This window comes from Mesoplodon mirus (genome assembly GCF_964341445.2).
Source record: "Mesoplodon mirus genome assembly, chromosome: 12".
In the NCBI taxonomy this organism is placed as follows: Eukaryota; Metazoa; Chordata; class Mammalia; order Artiodactyla; family Ziphiidae; genus Mesoplodon; species Mesoplodon mirus.
The window spans coordinates 7,107,318-7,130,593 of NC_138988.1; the positions used below are offsets into that span (position 1 = coordinate 7,107,318).

Below are 23,276 nucleotides of genomic sequence, written 5' to 3' on the forward strand. Positions count from 1 at the left end.
AGGCTCACTGCCCTCTTCTCAACACTCAGCAGAGGCACCAAGACTCAAACATGGTCAAAGGGCCCAAGAAACCAGCTCTCGACCTGCTGGAGAAGCAGCCAGACGGGGCTCCGGGGAGGATGGGGGCCAGGCCCTGGGGGGAATGCTGGTCACCTGATGCTCGCCCACAAAGACAAGGCCTTACTCCTTTCTTAAGGGACACACAAGCCTTCTCTCCCACTTGCCTAGGTCAGTCACTCCAGAAACAGACGTTAAGCACCCACTCTGGTCGGGCTCTCTTACCTGCCCCAGGCAGCATGGTGGGGTGGAAAGCTGGGGCCTTCACGCTCACACCTGAATCTGAACACCAGCTGTCTGGTCCAGCCCACAACACTGAACTCCTCAGGCTCCTCCCATGTAAAACACCCCCCCCCGTCACTGTCAAGATTGAACACAGTACCTCCCACGAGGACACCTGCACATAGTAGACATTCAATTAACCAAAGAGCCACCATTTACAGCATTCTTGCTGTGCACCAGCACTTTTCTAAATACTTCTTACATGAACTTAATGTAATTTCAGTGAATTTTCACAACAGACCCACTTCAGAGGGAAAACTAAAGTTCAGAGGAATTTAGTGACTTCCCAAGGTCACAGAGCAAACACGTTTCCGACTCACCCACAACTGTGGGCTCAGGCACCCACTCCCCCACGTTCGGCTGCTTCTCTACCAATGTCACCCTCTTGCCCTGCTGCTTGGGGTCCTAGGGATTCCTTCTGTTTCTGTTTTTCATTTTCTTTCATAATACACGGGGTCAACTTGGAGTGGGCTGAGGACAATTTCAAGTCAACAACCAGCAGAAATAAAACTGATCACAGGAAACAGGCAACACACTTGAGAAAACGTAGCATTTCAAACCTGGTCCCACGTCAGCCTTCTCGACCTGTTCCTGCATGTGTCACTTCCTGACACCACTAACTTCTGGTTCTCTAAAACAGCTGTATATACCCCTGGGCTGAGCAAGATATTTGCTGCAGGAAAAAAAACCCTCCTTATAAAAAAACTTTTTTATTTTATAATATACCCAGTACATTAGTGTAACAGCTCAAGTATTTAACTTTTTTTTAAATTAATTAATTTATTTGTTTTAATTTTTGGCTGTGTTGGGTCTTCGTTGCTGCGCGTGGGCTTTCTCTAGTTGCGGCGAGCGGGGCCTACTCTTCGTTGCGGTGCGAGGGCTTCTCATTGTCGTGGCTTCTCTTGTTGCAGAGCACGGGCTCTAGGCACACAGGCTTCAGTAGTTGTGGCACTCGGGCTCAGTAGTTGTGGCTTGCAGGCTCATTAGTTGTGGAGCACGGGCTTAGTTGCTCCGTGGCATGTGGGATCTTCCCAGGCCAGGGATCAAACCCGTGTCCCCTGCATTGGCAGGCGGATTCTTAACCACTGTGCCACCAAGGAAGCCCGTGTTTAACATCTTACACACTTACAGAGGGGTAAGAAATTCTCTTACAATGGTGTACAGACAGAAGAATAGAGATCCACGCTTGGCTACCTTCCTTTAGTCTGAATCCACTTCCAAACATTGTTGACATATGAGCATTTACAAGGAGCACAGGGCTGCCTGGCCACTGACAGTTCTGCTGCCATCCTGGACATCTTATTCAAGCACTGTACACTTCAGGGGCCCTTTGCCCTGATCTTACAGAAATGCCTGAGGCAAAAATGAAAGTGTTCGTGGTAAATGATTACTATTGGTCCCAAACTTAATACAGAGAGAGAGATGTAAAACACCAGAAAGGCCAAGAGCAGATTTCCAGCCACAAAGAGACTATCACTGTGTCCAGTGGACACAGCTGCCATATGTCCAGCTGGGACAGAGCTGAGACAGTGAGGAATGTGCTGGAAATACGCAAACCAACGACTGCGTCTGACATGAGGCATCAACAGATTCCAAATTTCTTTACCATTCTTGGAACAGAGCCTCCCTTTTGACGGGTTTACTTTGGGCTTGAGCACTTACTTGTGTTCAAGGATACCTTAGGACAAAACTGGAAGACTGACTGCAAGCAGTGAAACAGAATTTCCTCCAAAGTTTACCCAGCTGCATCAGAGTTCACAGTCCAAAGCCCACAGTACAACTGAGTCATCAACAACACCCTCGTGTACTCAATTTTTCTTCCTCCTACTGCACTGCTCTGGAGCAAAGAAGGTGTCTGTATTTTTCACTGCTAAGAAGCAGCAGCGTATCTGGGTGTTTCCAGGCGGTAAAATGAGAGTTAATGCTTAAAGGCAGCAGAACTTTTAAGAAGGTACCAGGGATTCTTCCTTTCAGTTGAATTTTTTTTTTTTTAGCAAATCTTTTTTTTTTTTTTTTTTTATTTTTGGCCACGTTGGGTCTTTGTTGCTGTGTGCAGGCTTTCTCTAGTTGCAGAGGGGCGGGGGCTACTCTTTGTTGCGGTGCGCAGGCTTCTCATTGCGGTAGCTTCTCTTGTTGCAGAGCACGGGCTCTAGGCGCACGGGCTTCAGTAGTTGTGGCACACGGGCTCAGCAGTTGTGGCTCGCAGGCTCTAGAGCAAAGGCTTCAGTAGTTGTGGCGCATGGGCTTAGTTGCTCTGCGGCATGTGGGATCTTCCCAGACCAGGGTTTGAACCCGTGTCTCCTGCATTGGCAGGCGGATTCTTAACCACTGCGCCACCAGGGAAGCCCTTTCCAGTTGAATTCTGCTGAGGCACAGGTACATTTGTGAATGTCTCCAGACCTTTGGATTCTTAGGTTACAAAGCTAGTCAACAACTAAACCATCATTAACACTCTGAGAACTATAAACGAACATGGAGACCATGGGAGTTGGCTGAAGATCCATCACTTTATTTTCAGAAAGAGATGGTCAAAGGGAGCGAGGGGGCAGAGATACAGAGGCATTCCGGCAACACAGCAAAAACAATCAAGTCAGCCATCCAAAAACAATCAAAAACAATGCCAACCAGCTTTCACTCCCACACAGGTAATGTTTCACTGTGGAACAGAAATGATAATCCTAAATCCTGGAGATAAAAGTATATAGCACCTTGTGCTTTACTTTGGCAGGGAGACTGCAATGGCTCAGAGACATCCACTGAGTTATCACTCTTAGTCCTTGAACACAGGCCCGGTTGGTTTCCCTCGGAGGCAGTTGTGATGTACAGGCCTTGCTGTGAAGGAGATGGATAAGGGACAGTTCATTGGGTGACAACAAAGCACTGTGAAATACTTAGTCCTCCAAGTCTTCCAAGCAGGAGAACAAGGCCCCGGATTTGCCAAACCTGCGGCACAGATGACGCACAGCTGATCCATGGAAGGTCGACAGTGAATTAAGGCCTACTTCCCAGGCCAGCAACTTGGGTACCAGGGCAAGAGGGAAGTACTACATATGAAATGCAAAGTCCATTCCGTTGCAGGTTACGAGGTTCAAAAGCACCTTCCACAAATACCTAGAGGCATCCAACATAAGCGATGGATCTTACGATTTCAGCTATTGGCCTCCAAGAAGCAGACAAGGGACTCAGGGTGGCCTGTCGCACTGAGGAAGATTGGAATAAAGGATCCTTTTGTCCCAAATGCAGAGCATCCTCACTCTTTTTTTTTTTTTTTCCTTTTTTTTGTGGTACGCGGGCCTCTCACTGTTGTGGCCTCCCCCGTTGCGGAGCACAGGCTCCGGACGCGCAGGCTCAGCGGCCATGGCTCACGGGCCCAGCCGCTCCACGGCCTGTGGGATCCTCCCAGACCGGGGCATGAACCCGCGTCCCCTGCATCGGCAGGCGGACTCTCAACCACTGCGCCACCAGGCAAGCCCGAGCATCCTCACTCTTAACCCTGGACCGTCCTAACCTCCCAGGGCCTGTAATGAACACACCTTTACAAGGCGCCAGCAGGGAGCAGAGTCCAGCTCAGAACCTGAGGTGACCTGGCTGTTCAAAGTCCACAGAGGGGCTCTCACTGTCACCACGGAGAAAGGACGCAGCAGAGGCCAAGGCAAGGGAGAGCCCTAGGACGGGGAACGGGAGATCCATGGACACCAGGCCTCTTGTTCTGCATAGGCAATAGAACAGGGCTGGGCAGCGCCAGCAGAGCTTTGGAAAATTAAATTGGTTTACCTCTCGACCTGGATGGGGCACACAAGGGGCTGTTACATGAGATGAAACAGAAGGAGTATTTTTGGTCCAGTGCTCCAGGAGAAGGGGGCAAAGTGGAGCACAGGGCAGCTGGGAACCCCTGACATCAGACTAGCAGACAGCATCTGCTGCAGACTGGACCCTGTCAGTTTAACACAACTGAGCTGCAGCCCTGGGGACTTCGGTAAGTGGGATCACCTTCCTCGGGGTTGTCTTCGTCAAGCAGGCTTCCTCCTCCTCGAGTCCCCCAGTCTGTCCAGATGTTCCTCGGCCAGGACTTGCCCTGGACCATGAGCACTCCTTTGGCCCCTCCATATTGATGGCAGTGGAACCAGTGAGACCAGCAGCCAAGGTCCTTCCACCAGTGCCCACTCGGAGCTGACGCAGCAACAGTGAGAGCCAGACTGAAGAGTCACCCGGGGAAGGGAGGGGCTGCCTTCTCCGGCCGCAGGAGCATCAGCCTCTAACACAGGTCTCTGGCAAATGTCCCCCAGAGATCTCCCACCGGGGGCTCGTGTTGACAGTGGAGAACCAGGAACCAAGCTACGCGCCTACATGCACTTAGCTGAGGAGCAGTGTGACTTTATTCACAGACTGCTCGCACCACAAGCTGTGGAGACAGGCACTGGGCGGGCAAGCTCGCTGTGCCCTCACATCAGCCTCCTCTTCTTCCTGGGCTGCCCTGGAGCACTGCAGCCGGGAGGCCAGCCCGAACCCCTCGCCAGCCCCCCACACGCCGGCCCCACCCACAACCAGCCTGAAGTGGAAGCCTCCGACGAGGTCTCAGGAAACGTCCTGTCCGGGTTTCCTCCATCCCAGCAGGCTCTCAAACATCCTCGAGCAGGGACACAGAGCTCACACGGCCTTTCTCCTGTCAGGCCGCTGGTCATCCTGGAGGGCAGGGAAGACAAAAGGATGAAGGTTAAGCCTGAGTTCACTCAACACAGACCAGATTCATTGCTCACCCTATGTCTACATGCTCTACATTTAAAAAATATAAAAAAATAAAAAATATAGCCGAAGTCATTTTTGTCCTGGTTTTTAAAAACTATGTAATGTGATTTTTATCACCTTTTCTGGGAGACTCCTGATGGCACCCTCTCTGCTTAAAGACTGTAGAGGCGGCAGGTGTTCTCACGCAGGGTGGCCAAGGTGCGGGCGAGCGGCAGGTCTTTGACCCTGGCAATCTCTCGAACCGTGTGCAAGGCCAGGCCTGGGTGGGCGTACTGGCAAAGGCTCTTGGGAACCTGGAAGACACCAAGCATTCAGGATATCATTGTGCCTTCTGTGAAGAGTTGTCACGTTCAAGTCCCTCCCCAGCCCTTCCCCAGCAGGGCCTCTTTGGAGCTGTGTAGAGACCCCTTTACCTGCAGGTGCAGGGAGAGTCCCAGTCAGGGGGGCTCTGGGTGAGCAGGGTCCCACGCTTCCTTGGACTACCCTCTACAGGGTAGGGCTTTGCACTGCCTGGAAGAGAGTGGTTACCCTTCAGCTTCTCAGCCCCCTAGACTTTGGTTCTGCAAAGCAACAGAGAGGAGACACCTACACAGCCAAGGGTGGGACCTGGAAAGGTACTGTGGCTCTGTTCCTGCCAGCCTTGTAAGGGGGACTGCACACCTCCCACCCTCTCTCCTCAGTGCCTCAACTCAGCTTGAAGACACCCTTACCTGTCGAGGCAGGAAATAGGGAGCATCAGTTTCCACGATGATCCTCTCCAGCGGGATCTGTTTCAGAGATTCCCGGGCCTCCCAGGCAGAGGAGTAGGTCAGGACCGCCGTGAAGCCCACGGACATGTTGGGAAAGTACTTCAACAGGGGCTCAATGATTGGGTAGCTGCCAGTGAAGCAATGCCTGCAAGGAGGAGAATTCCAGATCAGGGCTCTCTCATAATCCCCTCTGCAGAAGCCCCCAACTCCCTATGGACATTTCACCTCTTTTAAGTTATTTTCGGTGGGTAAATTCTCAGAAATGCAAAGACTGCATCCAAGGGAAGGACTCACAATCAACACAGTCAGAAGCAGAATTAAAAACTGCAGCCCAGCTGGATCACAACTACAGTAGGTAAAAACTAGGTCCGGGTAATCAAATGAACCAGAAGGAAACAAAAAATAAAAATACTGGGGAGTGGCCTACAGGTGAATTTTCTTCTCTTAACCTGGTATCTGTTCATGTTCTTAGGACAGTACATGTTAGTCCAGAAGGGCCGAGGGACTGTGCCTCATCTCATCTCTGGTGGTGGCTCCACTCAGAGGCATCACTCTCTCTGCCTGGGCACCTGGAAGGCAATGCTCTACAGGCCTAACAACCTCACCCCTTCAGCCACCTGGCACCACCTGGCTTGGGCTCTAGACTCCCTGTTTTTCCAGTTAACCCACCTTACCCGTCATGGAAGTGCCAATGGGCATCACCTCTTGACCTCTTTGTAGCCAGACGCAGCTAAGGGCCCCTCCTCTGGTTCCCAGGGCACCCTGTGCCCACCTCGGCCCCATGCCCTCTGCAGAGTCGCCAGCTGACTATCTCCCACTGCTCCCCAGGGCCCCCCAAGCCAAGCCCATGCCCAGGACAGACACACCAGGGCAGGTTGGTGAGTTTACCAAACTGGAGAACCCCTAGATACCATTTAAAGAAAATACATCCTGGACTTTAACTGTGGGTGGGGGAAGTGGGGAGGGATGAGCTTTCAAATTCAAAGTAGAAGAGAAAATTTCTTTTCAGGTGCCCTGGAATGTTCTCTGTGTGCTCCGTCACTGGACCCACAGCAGCCTCTCCCAAGATCGACAGCTCTCAGTTCTGGGAACCGAGCCTCCACTACAGCCTGCTTCATGTGATAGGGGGTCACAGTGATTTAGGGTATTAGCTCAAACCATATGAAGTTGCCGTTTTTTAGGTTAAAAAATGGTCAAATAATTAGAAATTTCACATGGGTCAACCTGATAGTTAATCTTGAGAAAAGATTCTATGTAAAGACGTAACATCATCAATCCTCTCCTCACTGAATTTGTTTTCCCACGAACGTCCTAGACAGAGGGACATGTTCACTTCATTTGCCCGCTGAAGTCCTAGACTCTCACCTGTGAATCTTGTAGTCTGGAGGCACAAATTTTTTCATGATTTTCAGCAGATCATCATCAGCCTCTCGGCAGTGGATCACCAAGGGTTTCCTGAGAGACACGGCCAGCTGCAGCTGCCTCTCAAACACCTGGGAGGAGACAGAGTGGCAACACCTGTGGGTTAGGGCTACTCTGGATGTCTGTTACCCCAGAACAGCCGGTCCACTGCACAACCCCCACTGTCTTCTTCTTTACTTTTAAACTCTATAATGCATAATAATAGCTAACACTCACCGAGTGCTTACTAGGGAGTATTATTATTTAGGTGTATTATAACATGTAATCCTCACAAGCACCCTAAGATAGGGTACTGCTGTCAGCCCATCATGCAGTCAAAGAAACTGAGGCTCTAAATGAGGTCAAGAAACTTGCAGCTGGTAAACTACAGCACCACAATGCAAATCTGAACCCAGGCTGTCCACACAGCCACCACTAGGCAATGCTCACGTGCGGCTGCAGGGCTGGGCTGGGCTCAGGAACACCACTACAAGTTAAGTGTCCTCCTCTTCACTGCCCCCGCCTCCACTCCCACTCCCAAGAGGTAATCCATCACCTTGCACACCTTTTCCTATGCAAAAAGTTGCCATGTATACTATACGTCCGTGCAATGCCTGGCTCTCAGCAGGTGCTCAAGTATTTGCAGAAAGAATAAGTACTATACATATTTCCTGCAGCTTGCTTTCTTTACTTAACCAAAATCAGATCTCCTTCTAGGTGAATACCTACAGATATACTACTTTTTTTTTTTTAAACTCTAGCTACTTTAAAAGTCTTCAGTAGTAAAATACACGTGTTGCTAATAATTTTAAAGAAAAAAGTAGGGCTAGAACTTATTCTTTCCTCTTATTCTTTCCTTATTCTTATTCTTTCTAAGTTCAGGTTTAGAAAAAAAGACAAAAATACTAATTCATTATAAAGAAATTACCTCATCTTAAACTTTATGTTTTCACGAGTAGCTTTTTCAATTGTGCAATATCATTCGTGTTTGAATTTTTAACATCAAATAAGAAGACGCTTTTGGTAATTTGAGCCAGGTGGTATTCACCTGAGAATGACATTTTCAAGTCCAACACTTCTACTGCCTCTTCTCAAAACAGTGGCACTGTGCCAATACCAGCTCTGATATAACTCACTTTTAACCAGTGTTTTCAACTAAAGCAAAGTGACCCTGGGAACCAACAGCATAGAATACGTGCCAAGGACGTTAAAGATGAGCTGGTTCCACTACCTACAGCCGGCAGGGTCCCTCCCCAACACATCAACCCTCCGTGAACTTCTCCAGAGGCAAGAGGTTGCAAGGGATTCTGATTCCAACATTTAATGTTTGCTTCTAAAAAATTCTTCCTTGAGTACTCAATACTATTATACTCAAACGGTTGAATACTCAAACTATTATAGCCTTGACTACGCAAGTACTCAAACTATTATACTCAAACTATTGAGTACTCAAACTATTATAGCCTTGGGGTGGAATATAACATAGCTGTTAAAAAGCGTAGTTTTCAAAGCACGTTCAATGAAGCAGGAACATTTTCACAGTGGAAAAAACATTCAAATCTGTAACTTTCTCTTCTTAACTTTCCTAAGTTCTTTTTTAAAAAGCACATGCATACAACACACATTTCCTTGATTCCATGACAGGTGCTTGTAAGACATACCACCAATTGTCCCTTGCAATTCTCCAAGGGACAGCAACATTAAAAATATGAATTTCAAAACACATCTGAAGTTCAAAAACGTTAAGAAGGAAGAACTGTTAGGGGACAGGAACTGTGCCTGGGTTGGAGCATCTGTCCTCCCTGGGAAGCCAGGTGAAGCACAAGAGTAAATGCAGCCCGCTGGGAGGGGAAAGTCTTATGATGGTAATGGTCACTATCTCTGATGGAATGGGAAATGATCTTCTTTACACATTTGTGTATTTTTCAAATATTCTGGAATGGGCACACTAACTTTAAAATCAGAATAAAAATATATTGTTTAATTAAACAAACACAACGTGTTGCTTCCCAAGAAGGAACGGAAGTTTTGACACCTGTATCATTAGCTGTAAAAGTCACTCAGCACCTAAGCCCCTCCTCTTGTATAATTAAGCTGAAAGGTAAGAAACAGTTTGTGAAGCATTTGACCAATGACATCTACAGGGTCTGGCTAAGAGCAATCATATTTTTAGAGACTCTAAACTCATTAGTTCCCAAAGTAGAGCAACCTTGTGTTTCAACAACTAAAAGAGGAACTAAATAAATAATAGTTTGTCAACAAACTAAGGACGACATTACCTTGTGCTGCTCTGGGACAGGTGTGGTGCACTTGTGAGAGTAATCCAAGCCCATCTCCCCGAATGCCACGGCCTTGGGGTGCCTTAAGGCCTGCAGAAGATTTCTTTCTTGACTCTCGTTGTAGTAACGTGCAAAATGGGGGTGACAGCCAAAGGCCCCCCACACCAGATCCTCTTTCAACAGGTCCTCCCAGAGGCCATCTGTCAGCGTGCGAGGATCGCAGAAGTCGGAGATGCAGCCCTGAAACTCCTTAGGGAAGGAGCTGCTGTAAATTTTCCTGAACTTTGTGAAGCTCCCTTTGAACGACAGCTTGGAATACAGCATGTCCAAATGACAATGGGTGTCGATGAAACCCTCCAACCTGGGCTCCCGACGGCTCCTGGGCAGGGAGCTAGATGCAGGTCCTCCACACGGACGTGGCGGCACGTCCTCCCGGAAGGTTCTTTTCTCCTTCACCTCTTCTTCTTCCGAGCTTCTGGAGAGACGAGATGAACGCGACTTCCGGGATCTGCCTTCCTCAGCGGCCTGGGGCTCTCTGGAGTTGTGCGGGGGGCTCACCGTTGAACGGGGGGAAGAGCCCCGGCCGCTCCTCTCCACCTGCACCGTGTCGCTGCCGCCACTGCCCGCGGAGTGGTAGCCGGGGGCCTTGGGACCGCTGGTCCAGTAGCTGGCGTAGTCACACCAGGGACTGCTGTACAAGTGAGCTGGGTACATGACGTAATCCGTGGGGAAGGGAGAAGGCTCTGGAACCGCTGAGGGTTTCAGGGATACGGGGTCCTCCTGAGAGAACCGGACTGTGGAAATCTCGTCCACGTCGGACCAGTCGCTTCCTGAAGAGGTGTGCTCCATCACCACCTCCCGGTCTTTAGGCTGCAGAAAAGAAAAGAAACACGTTAGCCTTCTTCCTGTGTGAAGACAGCCTCCCATGCTCAGTCACCTCCAGAACAGAAGCCCTGGCTGCTTTTCTGGCCGTGATGATGGCTTTGCATTGGCTCCTTTGCTCACTCTGTCACCTGTGTTCCCCATTATTCCCAGAAAGCGAGCCAGCTTACAACTAGCAACAGTCCTATCAGCTTCAGGGAATAAACTTGTGCCCATGGTCTCATATGCAACCCCTGAAAGGGAAGCTGTGCCTACATTCCCTTTCTGAAGACCCCTCTTGGGAAAAACTGCTCTCTAGAACACACAGTGTATTGGGGGTTTTAAAGAAAAGAAGCACCCAGCATCTCATCCTTAACAGGTCTCTCACACATTCAAAATGCACAACCACACAGGTGTAGCAGTTTCAAGATGTTTGCAAATTCTTTGATATTACTCTCCACTGTAAGATGGGGTTTGTGACCCCTCTCCTTGAACCTGGGCTAACTTGTGTTGTAACTGATGGAACCAAAAGGGACACTGCAGCTTCCAGGGCTACGTCAGAGCAGCCTTGCTATTTCCCCTGGTTCTCTCTGGTTGCTCCTCTGGGAGAGGCCAACCACCACATGATATCTGAGTACCCATGACCACATGCTAGAGAAGTCACACACAGGTGCCAGCACCAAGTGCCTGACGTGTTCACATGTGAACAAATAAAATGTCTATCGCATATACTAACACATAATTAACATGTTTGCAATCTAGCTCTTCAAAATATAATTCACCATTTTTTTCAAAAACAAAAGTTAATCTGATTAAAATTACAAAAAATGCCCACATGGAAGGTAAGGGTTTCTCCCCAAAATGATGCTCCCTTTTCTGAGGGGTCTGTTTTATTTTTTTATTTTTTATTTTTTATTTTTTATTTTTGCGGTATGCGGGCCTCTCACTGTTGTGGCCTCTCCCGTTGCGGAGCACAGGCTCCGGATGCGCAGGCCCAGCGGCCATGGCTCACGGGCCCAGCCGCTCCGCGGCATATGGGATCCTCCCAGACCGGGGCACGAACCCGTATCCCCTGCATCGGCAGGCGGACTCTCAACCACTGCGCCACCAGGGAGGCCCGGGTCTGTTTTATATTCAAGTCCCCACAAAGTCTCTTCTATTACAAGATGTACTCTTTTATTTGAAAAAGACAAATGACCCCAAACAAATCTCAATCAAGCTAATCTGAGACGTTTAAAAAGGTTCTCTAAGCTCATTCCTTTAAAAAGGAGGGGAGATGGGAAGCCAAAAAAGGTAACAGAGTTAATAATTATTCCTGCGGGTATGACCTCACAGTTCTGTGTTGGACATCATTTTTAACAAAGCTTTTCAAGATTGTTTTTACTTTTTTTTAAAAGATAACTTTTTAAAAAGCAGTATGGGGCTTCCCTGGTGGCGCAGTGGTTGAGAATCTGCCTGCTAATGCAGGGGACACGGGTTCGAGCCCTGGTCTGGGAGGATCCCACATGCCGCGGAGCAACTAGGCCCATGAGCCACAACTACTGAGCCTGCGCGTCTGGAGCCTGTGCTCCGCAATGAGAGGCCGCGATAGTGAGAGGCCCGCGCACTGCGATGAAGAGTGGCCCCCGCTTGCTACAGCTAGAGAAAGCCCTCGCACAGAAACGAAGACCCAACACAGCAAAAATAAATAAATTAATTAATAAACTCCTACCCCCAACATCTTTTTAAAAAAAATAAATAAATAAAAAATAAAAAATAAAAAAATAAAAAGCAGTATAAGTGGTTATGCATAAAATTACACTGGAAAAACACTTAAGATAGGTGTAAAGTGGTATCCAAGTGAAGTAATAGGGCAACACAGGGCCAGCTGGAAAGCTATTTCTCACTAAAAACATTTTTATTTTTAAACAATGTAAATATATTTCTTTAAAAAGTAACCTAAAAAATAATTAGACATGGTTACACTGTTGGGCTGCCAAAAATATACCTCCAAAAACTGAACACAAACTGCATGCAATGGGAACAGCTATTTGCAAGGTGGGATAGAATTTCCACGGGCAGACCAATACAAATTCAAAAAGTGCTACATTGCATCAGTAAGATCTCATCTGCAGGAAATTCTGCAACTCAAATGAAACCTTTTACTTATTTTAACAACAAATAAATAACAACACAGGGTTGGGGAGGGGAGGAGGACTCTACAGAGACTAAGAGACTTAACACATTTAGAAACTGACACACATGACTTACATCCTGTTTCAAAAAAACTGAAACAATCATGAGACAGGGAAATTTAATCACTGACTGGATAGTTGATGTTATTAAGGACTGTGGGGAGGGACTTCCCTGGTGGTCCAGTGGTTAAGACTACACGCTTCCACTGCAGGGGGCATGGGTTAGATCCCTGGTTAGGGAACTAAGATCCCAAATCCCGCATGGTGCGGCCAAAAAAAAAAAGGACTGGAGGAGAGAGAGGGCAGAGGGAGAGATCAGAACTGTAGTTATGCTTGTTTTTTTCCCTAAAGATCCTGTATCTAATTTTAGAGATACACACTGAAATATTTATGGATGAAATGATACGGTAGGTGGGATTTGCTTCAAAATAATTTGTGGAGAGAAAAGGGATACAGAGATACAACAAGATTGGCAGTGAGTTAATACTTATTGAAGATGAGTGATTGGTATGTGGGTAATTTTCATAAATGTTTTAAATATCCCATAATAAGAAGTTTAAATAGAAATAATAACAGTTAAAATTCCAACTCAGATGTAAGGGTAGACATGTCCTCTGACTGCTTCACAAACTTCTCTATCATCCGAGAGTATCTGTTAAAAAATACCAATTCCCCAGTCCCATCTCAGACCTCCTGAGTCAGATTCTTTCATTCTTATCATCAGGGAAGTTCAGGAAATCACATTACATAACACAAAAAGTAACTCCAGTGACAACAAAGACCATGTCAGAAAAACATGTAAAGAGGTTTAACAAAATTATTTAATGAAATGTGAGGCTGGAGGAAAAATGGCAGAGTGGGGAAAAAAGTGACTTCAAAAATGCACATGCACCTAGAAATATATATGATAAACAGACTTATGATGACATCATCTAAGACCCTGAAAAGCTTTAGATAGTCAAGTTGGCCAGGAAAATGTTTTTGGATTTCCTTTTTGGGAAAACCGGAGATTACCTATACTCAAGACTGCCTAAGGTTCAAGCCCATATGGTAAAATTTAAAGCTACATTTATTGAGAGTCTACTATACTCGAGGCACGGAGCAAAGGATTTTCATGTATTAATTCAGGGTTCAGCAAACTGTGACCCACAAGCCAAATCCAATGCACTGCCTGTTGGTGTAAATAAAGTTTTACTGGAATATAGTCAGGCCCATTCACTTAAATATTATCTATGGCTGCTTTCATGCTACTCCAGCGCAGTTTAATAGTTGCAACAGAGGCCTTAAAAGCTCAAAAAGCCTAAAATATTTACTATCTGGCCCCTTACAGACAGAGTTTGCTGATCCCTGTATGAGTCTGTGATAACATTTGTAGAACCATGCCTTTTATACAGAGGAAGAAACTGGGGCTCCAAGAGGTTAAAAGTGAGTTTCTCAAGACTGCAGTTTAGGGGGGCAGAGCCAGGATTTGAACCCAAATGTCTGACCCCAACACTCATCTGTTGACCTACCATTTCATGCTGCCCCAAATAGATACCCAACAGATAATCTAAATGTCCAGTTTGACAAATAGAAGTTTGGGTATATACGTTTGGGAAGTTCATCCATACCATGGAATTCCAGGCAGCCAAACAATGATCTATGTTAGACAGGAAACACAGACATTGTATATTCGGTGGGAAAAGTAGTTTACAAAACCTACCGCTCTTGGGATTTCCAATTAAATACAGCACATGTGGGTTTTGTCCTCCCCACCCAAAAACTCTTAAAATTACAGGAAATGGACTTGAAAAAGCATAAACTTACAAAGAGAAAGCATATAGAATAAACAGCAAAGCAAATTAAATAAAAATGTGATGCTAGAAAGCAGATAGATGAACAGTTACTGGATAAGCAGATCGCAGATGGCCAAAACCTAGGCCCGCGATGAGAAAAACCCAAAAACATGCTGAATCACACTACAGGACCCCAGAAGACTAAGGAGTTGGAGGTACCAGACCTCTCAAAATGAAGGTGAAGCTGGAGATGAAAAGAAGAGAATTGGTGAAGTGAGATCCCCAGATCCCTGCTCCCATCCTGCACAGAGGGGCCTGCCCTTTCCCTACCCAGCAAAAGATAAAGTTCACACTTGGAAAACTTAAACCACGGAGACTGTGGAGTAATCAGGGACAACAGACACATAGCTGAGGGTGACAGACCATCACACGCTGGACAGTGAGAACCCAGGCACCTCCCTCAATCTGACCCCTAAAACACTAGCAGCCAGAGGTGTGCTCCTGGGCACAGCACTGGAAGATTTGTCCCAGGGACCCCTAGCAGCCTCTGAGAATAAAGTTACAGGTCCAACTGGGAGTCCACAGGTTATCACCTGTGTTCAAGGCAGCAGTTAATAAGCCCTTCCAGGCACTGAGAACTTCCAATCAGCTTTTTAATGCGTCATTTAAAAAATATGAACAGATACCCAAAACATCTGAGGAAAGCCCTATCACAAAAGACAGAAACCAAAATATTTAGGAAAAAAAAAAATCAGAAGGAAACTCAGCAGTGCAGAAAGAAAACTTCAAAACAAACCTTTATTCCTATTCTCAGAGAAACAAGAGAAGGTATTTAACCTCAAAACAAGAACAGGATGTCCTAAAAAAAGGAATACTCAGAAGACTAAGCCAGTGTTCTTAGATATGAAGTATGTCAAAAATTTTAAGAGTATATATTATCATTATATAGGCTCTCCTTAATTATTCATAAAGAAAGCAGAGATGAAAAGAGACAGAGGAAAAAAGGAATCTTAAGGAAACAATTAAAAGGGCTATACCTCGAAAAAAAAAAAAAGGTGGGGAACAGATTACTTATTTTGACAACATTGAGAAGAATTTTACGGTACTAGCAATTTGGAGATGAAATAGTCATAGTCACAGGAACAGAGAAAACTAAAGGAAAAAACAAGGTAAGATGAACTCCAAGGAAAATCACCTTTTGTAAGAAAGGAAATGTAATCAGAGTATACTAAGTAACTCAGCTATGAATATGGTGATAATAAATCAAATAGATTTGGCTAAAAATGGTATTATGATACAGGGAGCTGCAGGAAGGGAGAGAGGATACATTTACGGGCGTGGGTGCTGTCAAAGTGTAGAGAACTAAATTCTCATCTCCTGAGTAGGAAGTCCACAGATGTCTACATTTTCAAAAAATAAACAATGAAAAATTACTTAGAAATATGGAGGTAAGTACTAGAAGCGAGAGTTAAAAGAGACGAAAGGGGCTACCTCCAAGCAGCCGTAGTGAAGGATGGGCGGAGATGCGTACAACAGAGGAGTGCTTTTCTCCTCGGAATTATAAGCAGTGTTAATAACCGTTAGTTTCCCTCCAATATCATTCAGTATCACTCTCTCCTTCCTCTACAGTAATAAAAGTTTATCTGAATGTAAAGCTTCCCAGATGGAAATTAGTCTGGAATCTTCCAGACTCTCTTGCAGGTGTTGGCCAGGTTTCTAGATTCTTGTCAGCAGCTATGAGCAGATACAATGGGGACCACTTCTGAGCCCAACTCTTAAAAGGCAGGGAATGTACTATGCTCTCCTCCTGTTCCTCCCGGCTGGAATGTCAATGTAATGTGCTGAGCCCGGTCACAGGGGCTCAGACCGCAAGATGGAAACTGCTGAGGGGCAGCAGAGAATCGAGCAGAAGACACCCCAGGCCCCCACACTGTGGAGCCATCCTCCTTAAAGCAAACTTGTTTTCTTTAAGCCACAATTATTTTGGCCTTTGTTACACAGGCAAATCTATGTCTTAACAAACATAAATCCTAAAACAAAAACAGCATTGAATTGAGGTTTCTTAATAACTCTGAAAGCTATGTTAGAAGAGAACCAACAATTTGCTCCCTGGAGCCCTGGGTAAGTCAAGTACAGTGTTGAATGAGTAACACTCAGGATCAAACTAAAAAGACCAAATACATTTAACAGAATTCAAAACCCCATGCTTGGCATGAGCTTGACTCACTTTCTGGCCGTTTACATGCGAGTCAGAGTCATCCAAAAACTCCAGGACTGGACAGCGCTTGTCAATGACTGTCCTTTGGCCACCCAGGGGCTCCTCGCTGGGTTTCTCCTGAGGGTCTATCACCACTCTCCTGTCCCAGAAGCTGCTCTTCTCCGGCACAGCCTTCTCCTCCTCTGCTCTGACCTCTGGGGCAGACTTTTTCTCTTTCTGAGGAGCACGCGTGGTGACACTCCTGGCTGGCCCCTCTCCGCGGCTGGCGCGCTCTGCCGTGTTGGGTTTTGCCTTCATGGCAGCCTCTCCCTTCCTTTTTGGCATCGACTTTCCCAGGATGCCCTGGATGGCCTTTAGGTAGATCATGGTAGAGCCTTGGTCTCGAAGTCTATCCCTCTGCCTTTTCTGGACCTTGTTTGGTTCCTCAATTATGTCATTTTGAACCTCAGCTTCAGCTGCAAATTCAGAATCCATGGGGTTACGAGAACTATCTTTGGAATCAACCTGGAAGGAAAATGACACATCATGAAAGGTGATTTCCTATATGAAGCACTTGGCAAATGAGACATCAGTGGAGATGTCATGCCAGCCCTCAGCACTGTCAGCCACTGTTAACAATTTCAGGGGCTCCCAGCCTGCTCCCTCCCCCCATCCTTTCTCTACAGGTGCCACAAGGAGTTCTACAATCTGGCAATGTCACACCTCTGCTTAAAACCCTTCATTGGCGGGCCTCCCTGGTGGCGCAGTGGTTGAGAGTCCGCCTGCCGATGCAGGGGATACGGGTTCGTGCCCCGGTCTGGAAGGATCCCATATGCCGCGGAGCGGCTGGGCCCGTGAGCCATGGCCGCTGGGCCTGCGCGTCCGGAGCCTGTGCTCCGCAACGGGGGAGGCCACAGCAGTGAGAGGCCCGCATACCGCAAAAAAAAAAAAAAAAACCTTCATTGGCTCTGCATCTGCCTGCAGGATACATCCCAGACTCCCGAGTGTGACCCCGGAAGCCCTCCTCCCCAGGCTGGCCCCCAGCCTTCCTTCCAGCATCACCTCCCGCCTTTCTCCACACACCCAGGTGTTCTGGGAATGAGGAAAGCGCTGGAGAAGGGGGAAAGGAGGGCCCCAGGAACAAGCAGTGCCCCGAGTGTCAGACCAGCATCTCCTGACACTTTTTGGACATACGTTGCTCCTGTTGCCTGAAATGTCCTTTCTTCTGCCTTGGCCACCAACAGAACTCAAATGACACCTCTCCTGTGAGGACTTTCCCGATGGTTACTCACTCAAGTCCTCTGACCCCTCGTACTTCAAATATCCCTGTTACAACACTCCACACACTGCACTGTGATGAACTGCCTTATTCTCTGCACCTCCAGCCCCAGCACAGCCTTGCACCCAAGCACTGGACATCCGCTGAGTGAAGATACAGGAGACAGGACCACCCGTGAAAGCTGCATCCCTCAAGAGCCAAGACGCACAATGCTCTCGTGTCTGGGCTGCGTGACCCTGCAGAGGGCTCCTCAAGGGAAGGATCCTGCCCTCTCCATTTCCCACCCCTCACACCTAACACTGGGTCAGGAGGAGCACATGCTCACAGAGGGCAGCAGCAGAAAGAACAAGGGCTTTGAAGACAGACTCATCTGAGATTATACCACAGCTCTGCCCCGTACAAGCTGTGTGGCCTTGGTCAAGTCATTTAACTTTTCTGAGTCTCATCTTCCCAGGGCCTACACAGAGCAGGTGCTCAAATATGTGTTGACTGATATCTAAGTATTTGTTAACTAATACGTAAAGGTAACACTGCCATCAACTATACTTCTATAAAAAAACAAACAAAAAAAGATTAAAATCTCAAGGGTTTAGCATAATCATGATTTTACTTCTCAAAAAAAAAAAAGATAACAAGGCCCACCTCACAAGACTGAGGATTATGTGAGCATCTAGAGGTCAAATATTGAGACTCATATTTGACAAGCTCTAGCACATAATAAAGCTTAAATTTTCCCTTCCACTCTTCCTTCCCTAAATTGAATTAGAAATTTGGGTATGTCATACTAAAAACTAAAATTAAGGTAGGTGAAGATGCTCATGACAGACACATTTAACCTTCTCTATAAAGTAAACAAAGATCATCAGCTACCATTAGAATCTGAGAAAAACCTCGCAATTATCCTGGAGGTAATAAGGCACAAACAAGAGAGGCTGGCCAGCAGGAATCTCTATTGATTCCAAAATGCCCAGTCTAGCTATGGTCTGAATGTGTTCCCCACAAAACTCTTATGTTGAAATCTGACCCCCAAGGTGATGGTATTAGGTGTGTCCTTTGGGGAGTGATTAGGTCATCAAAGTGGAGCCCTTACTGATGGGATTAGTGCCCTAGTCAAGGGGCCCCAAGACAGCTTCCTTGCCCCCTCCTGCCATGTAAGGACACAAAGAGAAGACTGTGACCCAGAAAAGAGTCCTCACCTGACCAAGCTGGCACCCTGATCTCAGACTTCCAGCCTTTAGAATTATAAGAAATAAATTTCTGTGGTTTATAAGCTACTCAGTCTGAGGCATTTTGTTACAGCAGCCAGAATGAACTAACACAAACATCTTCCCCTCAGAATATTCCATGACCTGGCACAGAGACTTCTGCGTTGAGGGGGACACATGAAGGTAAGTGTGTACCCCTCAATGTTTACAGAGCAAATGCAGAAGAGCAGGTGGATGGGTGGGTAGAAGGTAGGCGAGTGGTAAGGGGACCTTAGGAGGACCCAAGGGGAGAAGAGGCCGTTTCTGTGCATGCCCTTCAGCAGCGCTTGCTGACAGGACTTTGGACTTATTAGATAAACAAGCGTGCAAATGACTGCAGAAAAGGGGGGGAAGAGGTGCAGAGAGAGGGGAAGGTCAGAGAAGCATTTTCAAATTCATCAAGATGAGTATAGGGAGGGGACATGGGGATATTTGTATACGCATAGCTGATTCACTTTGTTATACAGCAGGGACTAACACAACATTGTAAAGCCATTATACTCCAATAAGGACGTTTAATTAATTAGTTATTTTTTAAAATGTGAGTAAAGTACTGTATCTTGTTTTCAAACTAACAAACACTCTCTAAGGAGAGCCCTTAGCAGTACTAGAGTAGCACAACTGGGATCGATCCCATCAACATCCTCGTATTCTATCCAACATGAATGATCTTCCAAAAGCGCAAATCTGCCTTCCCCCTGTATAGAGCTCCCTAACGGCTTAGAATAAAATCTAAATTCCCTTGGCTCATAACACCGTACAGCAAGCTGCCCCCAACCTAGCTCCCCAGCCTCCATTCCGGAATCTCTGTCGCACCAAACCACCTGGTGAGGCAGTCTTGTGACTTCCGCAGCCCTCCCTCCGGACTGGACGCTCCTTACAAGCCACCTCATGGCTCCACCATCCAACAGAATGCTCGGCACACAATCCTCACTCAAGCGCTTATGCCTGAGAGCAAGGCACCGGCAGAACCCGAGACTTCTGAGACGGGACCAGACTACTCATCGCTCCATGGTTAACCGTTAAATTGGGGCAAAACAAGACCCATTAGCCCTAAATTAGAGAAACGTGTGTCTGTGATTGTATTAGACCACCCGGGAAGAGAGGCCACACCCTCAACTCTCCAGTTCCAGCCCCACAGGACAGCCCGAGCGGAGAGGATGCAGCACACATGAAACACTAAGCTAGATTCCCCCGTGCCTCCTCAGCTTGTTATTGCCATTACCTTTAATCAACTGACAGTTTTACCCTGTACCCAGAACCACTGAAGCTGCAGCAAGAATGACAAGATCAAATTAGCCTCATATTTACCTGATTTACATTTGAGTCATATTCAGCATTCTTAGGTCAGACAAAGCTTTTCAGCTCACCATTAAATTTTTTTAAAAACTCAGTGTGCCCACAAGAGTTCTGACTGTGAGGGCCAAACTGAAAACACCTGGAGCACTTCGCCTAAAAACAACAGCCTGCCAACGAGGATACAGAGCTAAATACAGCCTCACTTCTCAATTCCACGTAAGAAACCACTGAGCAAAGGCTTAAGGACAAACCACTTTCCTTCCGGCTGCGTTTGGGTTTTTTTTTATGATAACTTTATCTAGGGGCAGCCCATCTCACCCAAGTAAGACTTTTCCTCCATTCCTTCACACACAGAACTCCTCCCCACCTCTGAAGGCCCAGACCTCCAAAACCTAGAAAGCAAATCCCAGGCAACTAGAAACACTGCCTGGCACAAACCAGGCCCTAGATAAATATTTGTTCAAGACCTGATTAAAGAGGTGGATGACGCTAACACAGTAGCCAGTAACATAAACTAGGGCGCCTCTCCTCCCTCTAACCTGGAAGCAGCAGACTGACTGCAAGAAACTGAACCTTTCCAAACTCACGATCAACCCTGTCACACACACACACACACACACACATACTCGCACGCGCCGAGAAAACATTTTTTTTTTTTTTTTTAAGTTAACATAAAACTGGGCTTCCCTGGTGGCGCAGTGGTTAAGAATCCGCCTGCCAATGCAAGGGACACGGGTTCAATCCCTGGTCCGGGAAGATCCCACATGCCGCGGAGCAACTAAGCCCGTGCGCCACAACTACTGAGCCCGCGCACCTTGAGCCCCGAGCTCCACAGGAGAAGCCAGCACAATAAGAAACACGTGCAGCACAACCAAGAGTAGCCCCCGCTCCCACAACTAGAGAAAGCCCGTGCGCAGCAAGGAAGACCCAACGCAGCCAAAAACAAACAAACCAATTTATTTTAAAAAGTTAAAAAGAGTTAACAAAAAACAAATGAGTGGATGAACTGCACGTCCTCCATGAAGCACTCCTCAGTCTGCCCCCCAGTATTATGAAATCCTCCTGTGTGTACCCACTGGGGAACTAAACCCTGAACCTCCAAACTAAACCCTGCCCCACCACGCAAAACCCCAACGTGCTGGAAACCGTAACCTTGGTGAAAAGCCACACCAAGAACCAACTTCTTTTTCTTGGTTCTGTGCTTCACAGGGCACAATTCCCTAAATTTACAACCGAAATAACATACATCTGTGTCTCCGGGGCACGCCATCTACCTCCCGGCGCAGCGAGCCTCCATCCTGACTGACTGTGGGTTACAAGCGCCTGAGGAATATTTATATACACCTGGCAGCTCCGCCCACACCCCAGCATAACCTCATCAGGGTGGCAGGAAGGCGCAAGGATTCTAAAGTAGTTCCAAAATGCTGCCAAGTTTGCAAACTACCTCTCCACCGACCTTCAGGCCATCCTCTGACGTCTTCCAGTTTGCTCTCCCCTGGGGAGACCCCAGAGATCTTAAGAGACCTGGTCTTTTTTTTTTAGTATCCTTTCACCAAAATTCCCATCTCCAACATCTCAAGCCAAGTGGAAAGGGCTTCACCGTTTGCAAGGCGTTGGGGCCACTTACCTTAAGGCTGCAGGCTTCCTCCTGGAGAGAAGCCATTTCTTCTAGAGAAGGTCTGGCAGGGCACAGAGGGGATCCCCCTGACGAAAGGAATTCTCCTGAGCTCTGAATCAGGCCTCCTTTGGAGGCGGCCCCACCCACACCTGGGCCAGAGGAATGGGAGGAGGAGGAGGAACTTCTGCGGCGGGATGAGCCCCAGGACACACCATGCTCCTTCTGGGTTTTCATGCGCTTGGGGCTGCTGGCCCCTCCTGAACGCGACACAGAGCTGTGAGCTGGCCGGCTGGAGGGGGCCACATCACTGGGCTCCCGGAGGCAGCTGCGCTTGCGGGAACTCCGCTCCGAAGGGCTGCTCCAGTGGTACTTGACCTTGCGCCTCTCCGACGCCATGGGCACCTGCAAGGTGAAGAGGGGGCCGGGAATCCACCACCACTCCTGCTACAGCTGCCCCTCCTCAGCCTCCCGCTATCCCGGGACTCCCCGAGGGAGGGCAGGCCAGTAGGTCAGAGCCAGGGGCTGGCTTCACTGACCTTTCCCCCTTCTTTCCACTGCCCATCACAGTGCACAAGGTTTCAGAGATGTCAACGCGCTTCGAATGTCTGCGATTCCAAAGCGCTTCGGAGAAGTCCAGAAGGTCCCAGGATTTACCAAAGGCTTCGTTCGATTTGGTTTCCGAGCCCACAACGTGCTTCCGCGATTACCAAGCGCTTCAGTTTGCACAGCGCTACTTCGGGGATGTCAAAGCGCTTCCGGGACTACGACGCGCTCTGATTGAGTTTACAATACAAAGCCCTTCGCAGATGTCAGCGCTTCAGAAGGCTACAGGGCGCTGTTAGGTCCACACCTGGAGGCCAGACCCGCAGCCCCTGGGCGAGAGCGCGGCCCGGAGGCCCGGAACGCCGAGCGCGGGCCGCAGAGCAGGGCCAGACCCGGCACGCAGCCCGCCCTGCCCCCGCGGCCCCGCCGACCAGCCCCGGGCCGGAAGGGGGCGAGCCGCCCCTCAGAAGCCGGTGGCGCCCCAGTCCGCCTCCTCAGAACACCCCCGGGTCCGCCTCGCCCCGCCTCCCGTCCCTGCTCCCGCGGCCCGGACGTCGGCCCCGCAGCCTGCACCGGCCTGACGCCCTGCCCTGGCCGCCCGCTCACCGCTCGCTCGCCGCCCGCCCCACTCCTGCGGCGCCGGCCCTGCCTCCGCCCGGGTTCTGACCACACTGGCCTCCGCTACGCCCGCCTACCGGAATGAGCAGTGAGGTCTGCAGCCGAGCGGGCGGCGGAGGCGGGTCCTGCGCTGAAGGGAGAGCGCCCATTGGTC

The 23,276-nt window shown here is 48.2% G+C and overlaps 1 protein-coding gene across 2 annotated transcripts; it reads right to left on the minus strand.

The window, feature by feature from the left end:
- Positions 1 to 494: 494 nt before the first annotated feature.
- Positions 495 to 23,220, minus strand: TATDN2 (TatD DNase domain containing 2). Of its 2 annotated transcripts, none has more exons than XM_082639784.1 (8): positions 22,498 to 23,211; positions 21,971 to 22,363; positions 16,552 to 17,046; positions 9,515 to 10,384; positions 7,200 to 7,327; positions 5,796 to 5,979; positions 5,203 to 5,378; positions 495 to 5,022 (listed from the first exon to the last, which is right to left on the minus strand). In XM_082639784.1, exons 2-7 carry the CDS (start codon positions 22,355 to 22,357, stop codon positions 5,238 to 5,240), a joined length of 2,205 nt encoding a protein of 734 aa, XP_082495910.1. In that variant the 5' UTR covers positions 22,358 to 22,363; positions 22,498 to 23,211; the 3' UTR covers positions 495 to 5,022; positions 5,203 to 5,237. The 2 variants fall into 2 exon arrangements, 1 of the variants encoding a protein (XP_082495910.1); XR_014295652.1 differs by lacking the exon at positions 495 to 5,022 and adding an exon at positions 5,499 to 5,595 and having other exon boundaries at positions 5,259 to 5,378; positions 22,498 to 23,220.
- Positions 23,221 to 23,276: the final 56 nt, after the last annotated feature.

Coding starts and splice junctions, on each gene's coding strand:
- TATDN2 (XM_082639784.1), bottom strand. CDS start 22,357: ATGGCGTCGGAGAGGCGCAAGGTCAAGTACCACTGGAGCAGCCCTTCG. Junction 5,980..7,199: donor CCAGACTACAAGATTCACAG/GTGAGAGTCTAG, acceptor TCCTCCTTGCAG/GCATTGCTTCACTGGCAGCT. Junction 5,379..5,795: donor CCTATTTCCTGCCTCGACAG/GTAAGGGTGTCT, acceptor GGTGTCTTCCAG/GTTCCCAAGAGCCTTTGCCA.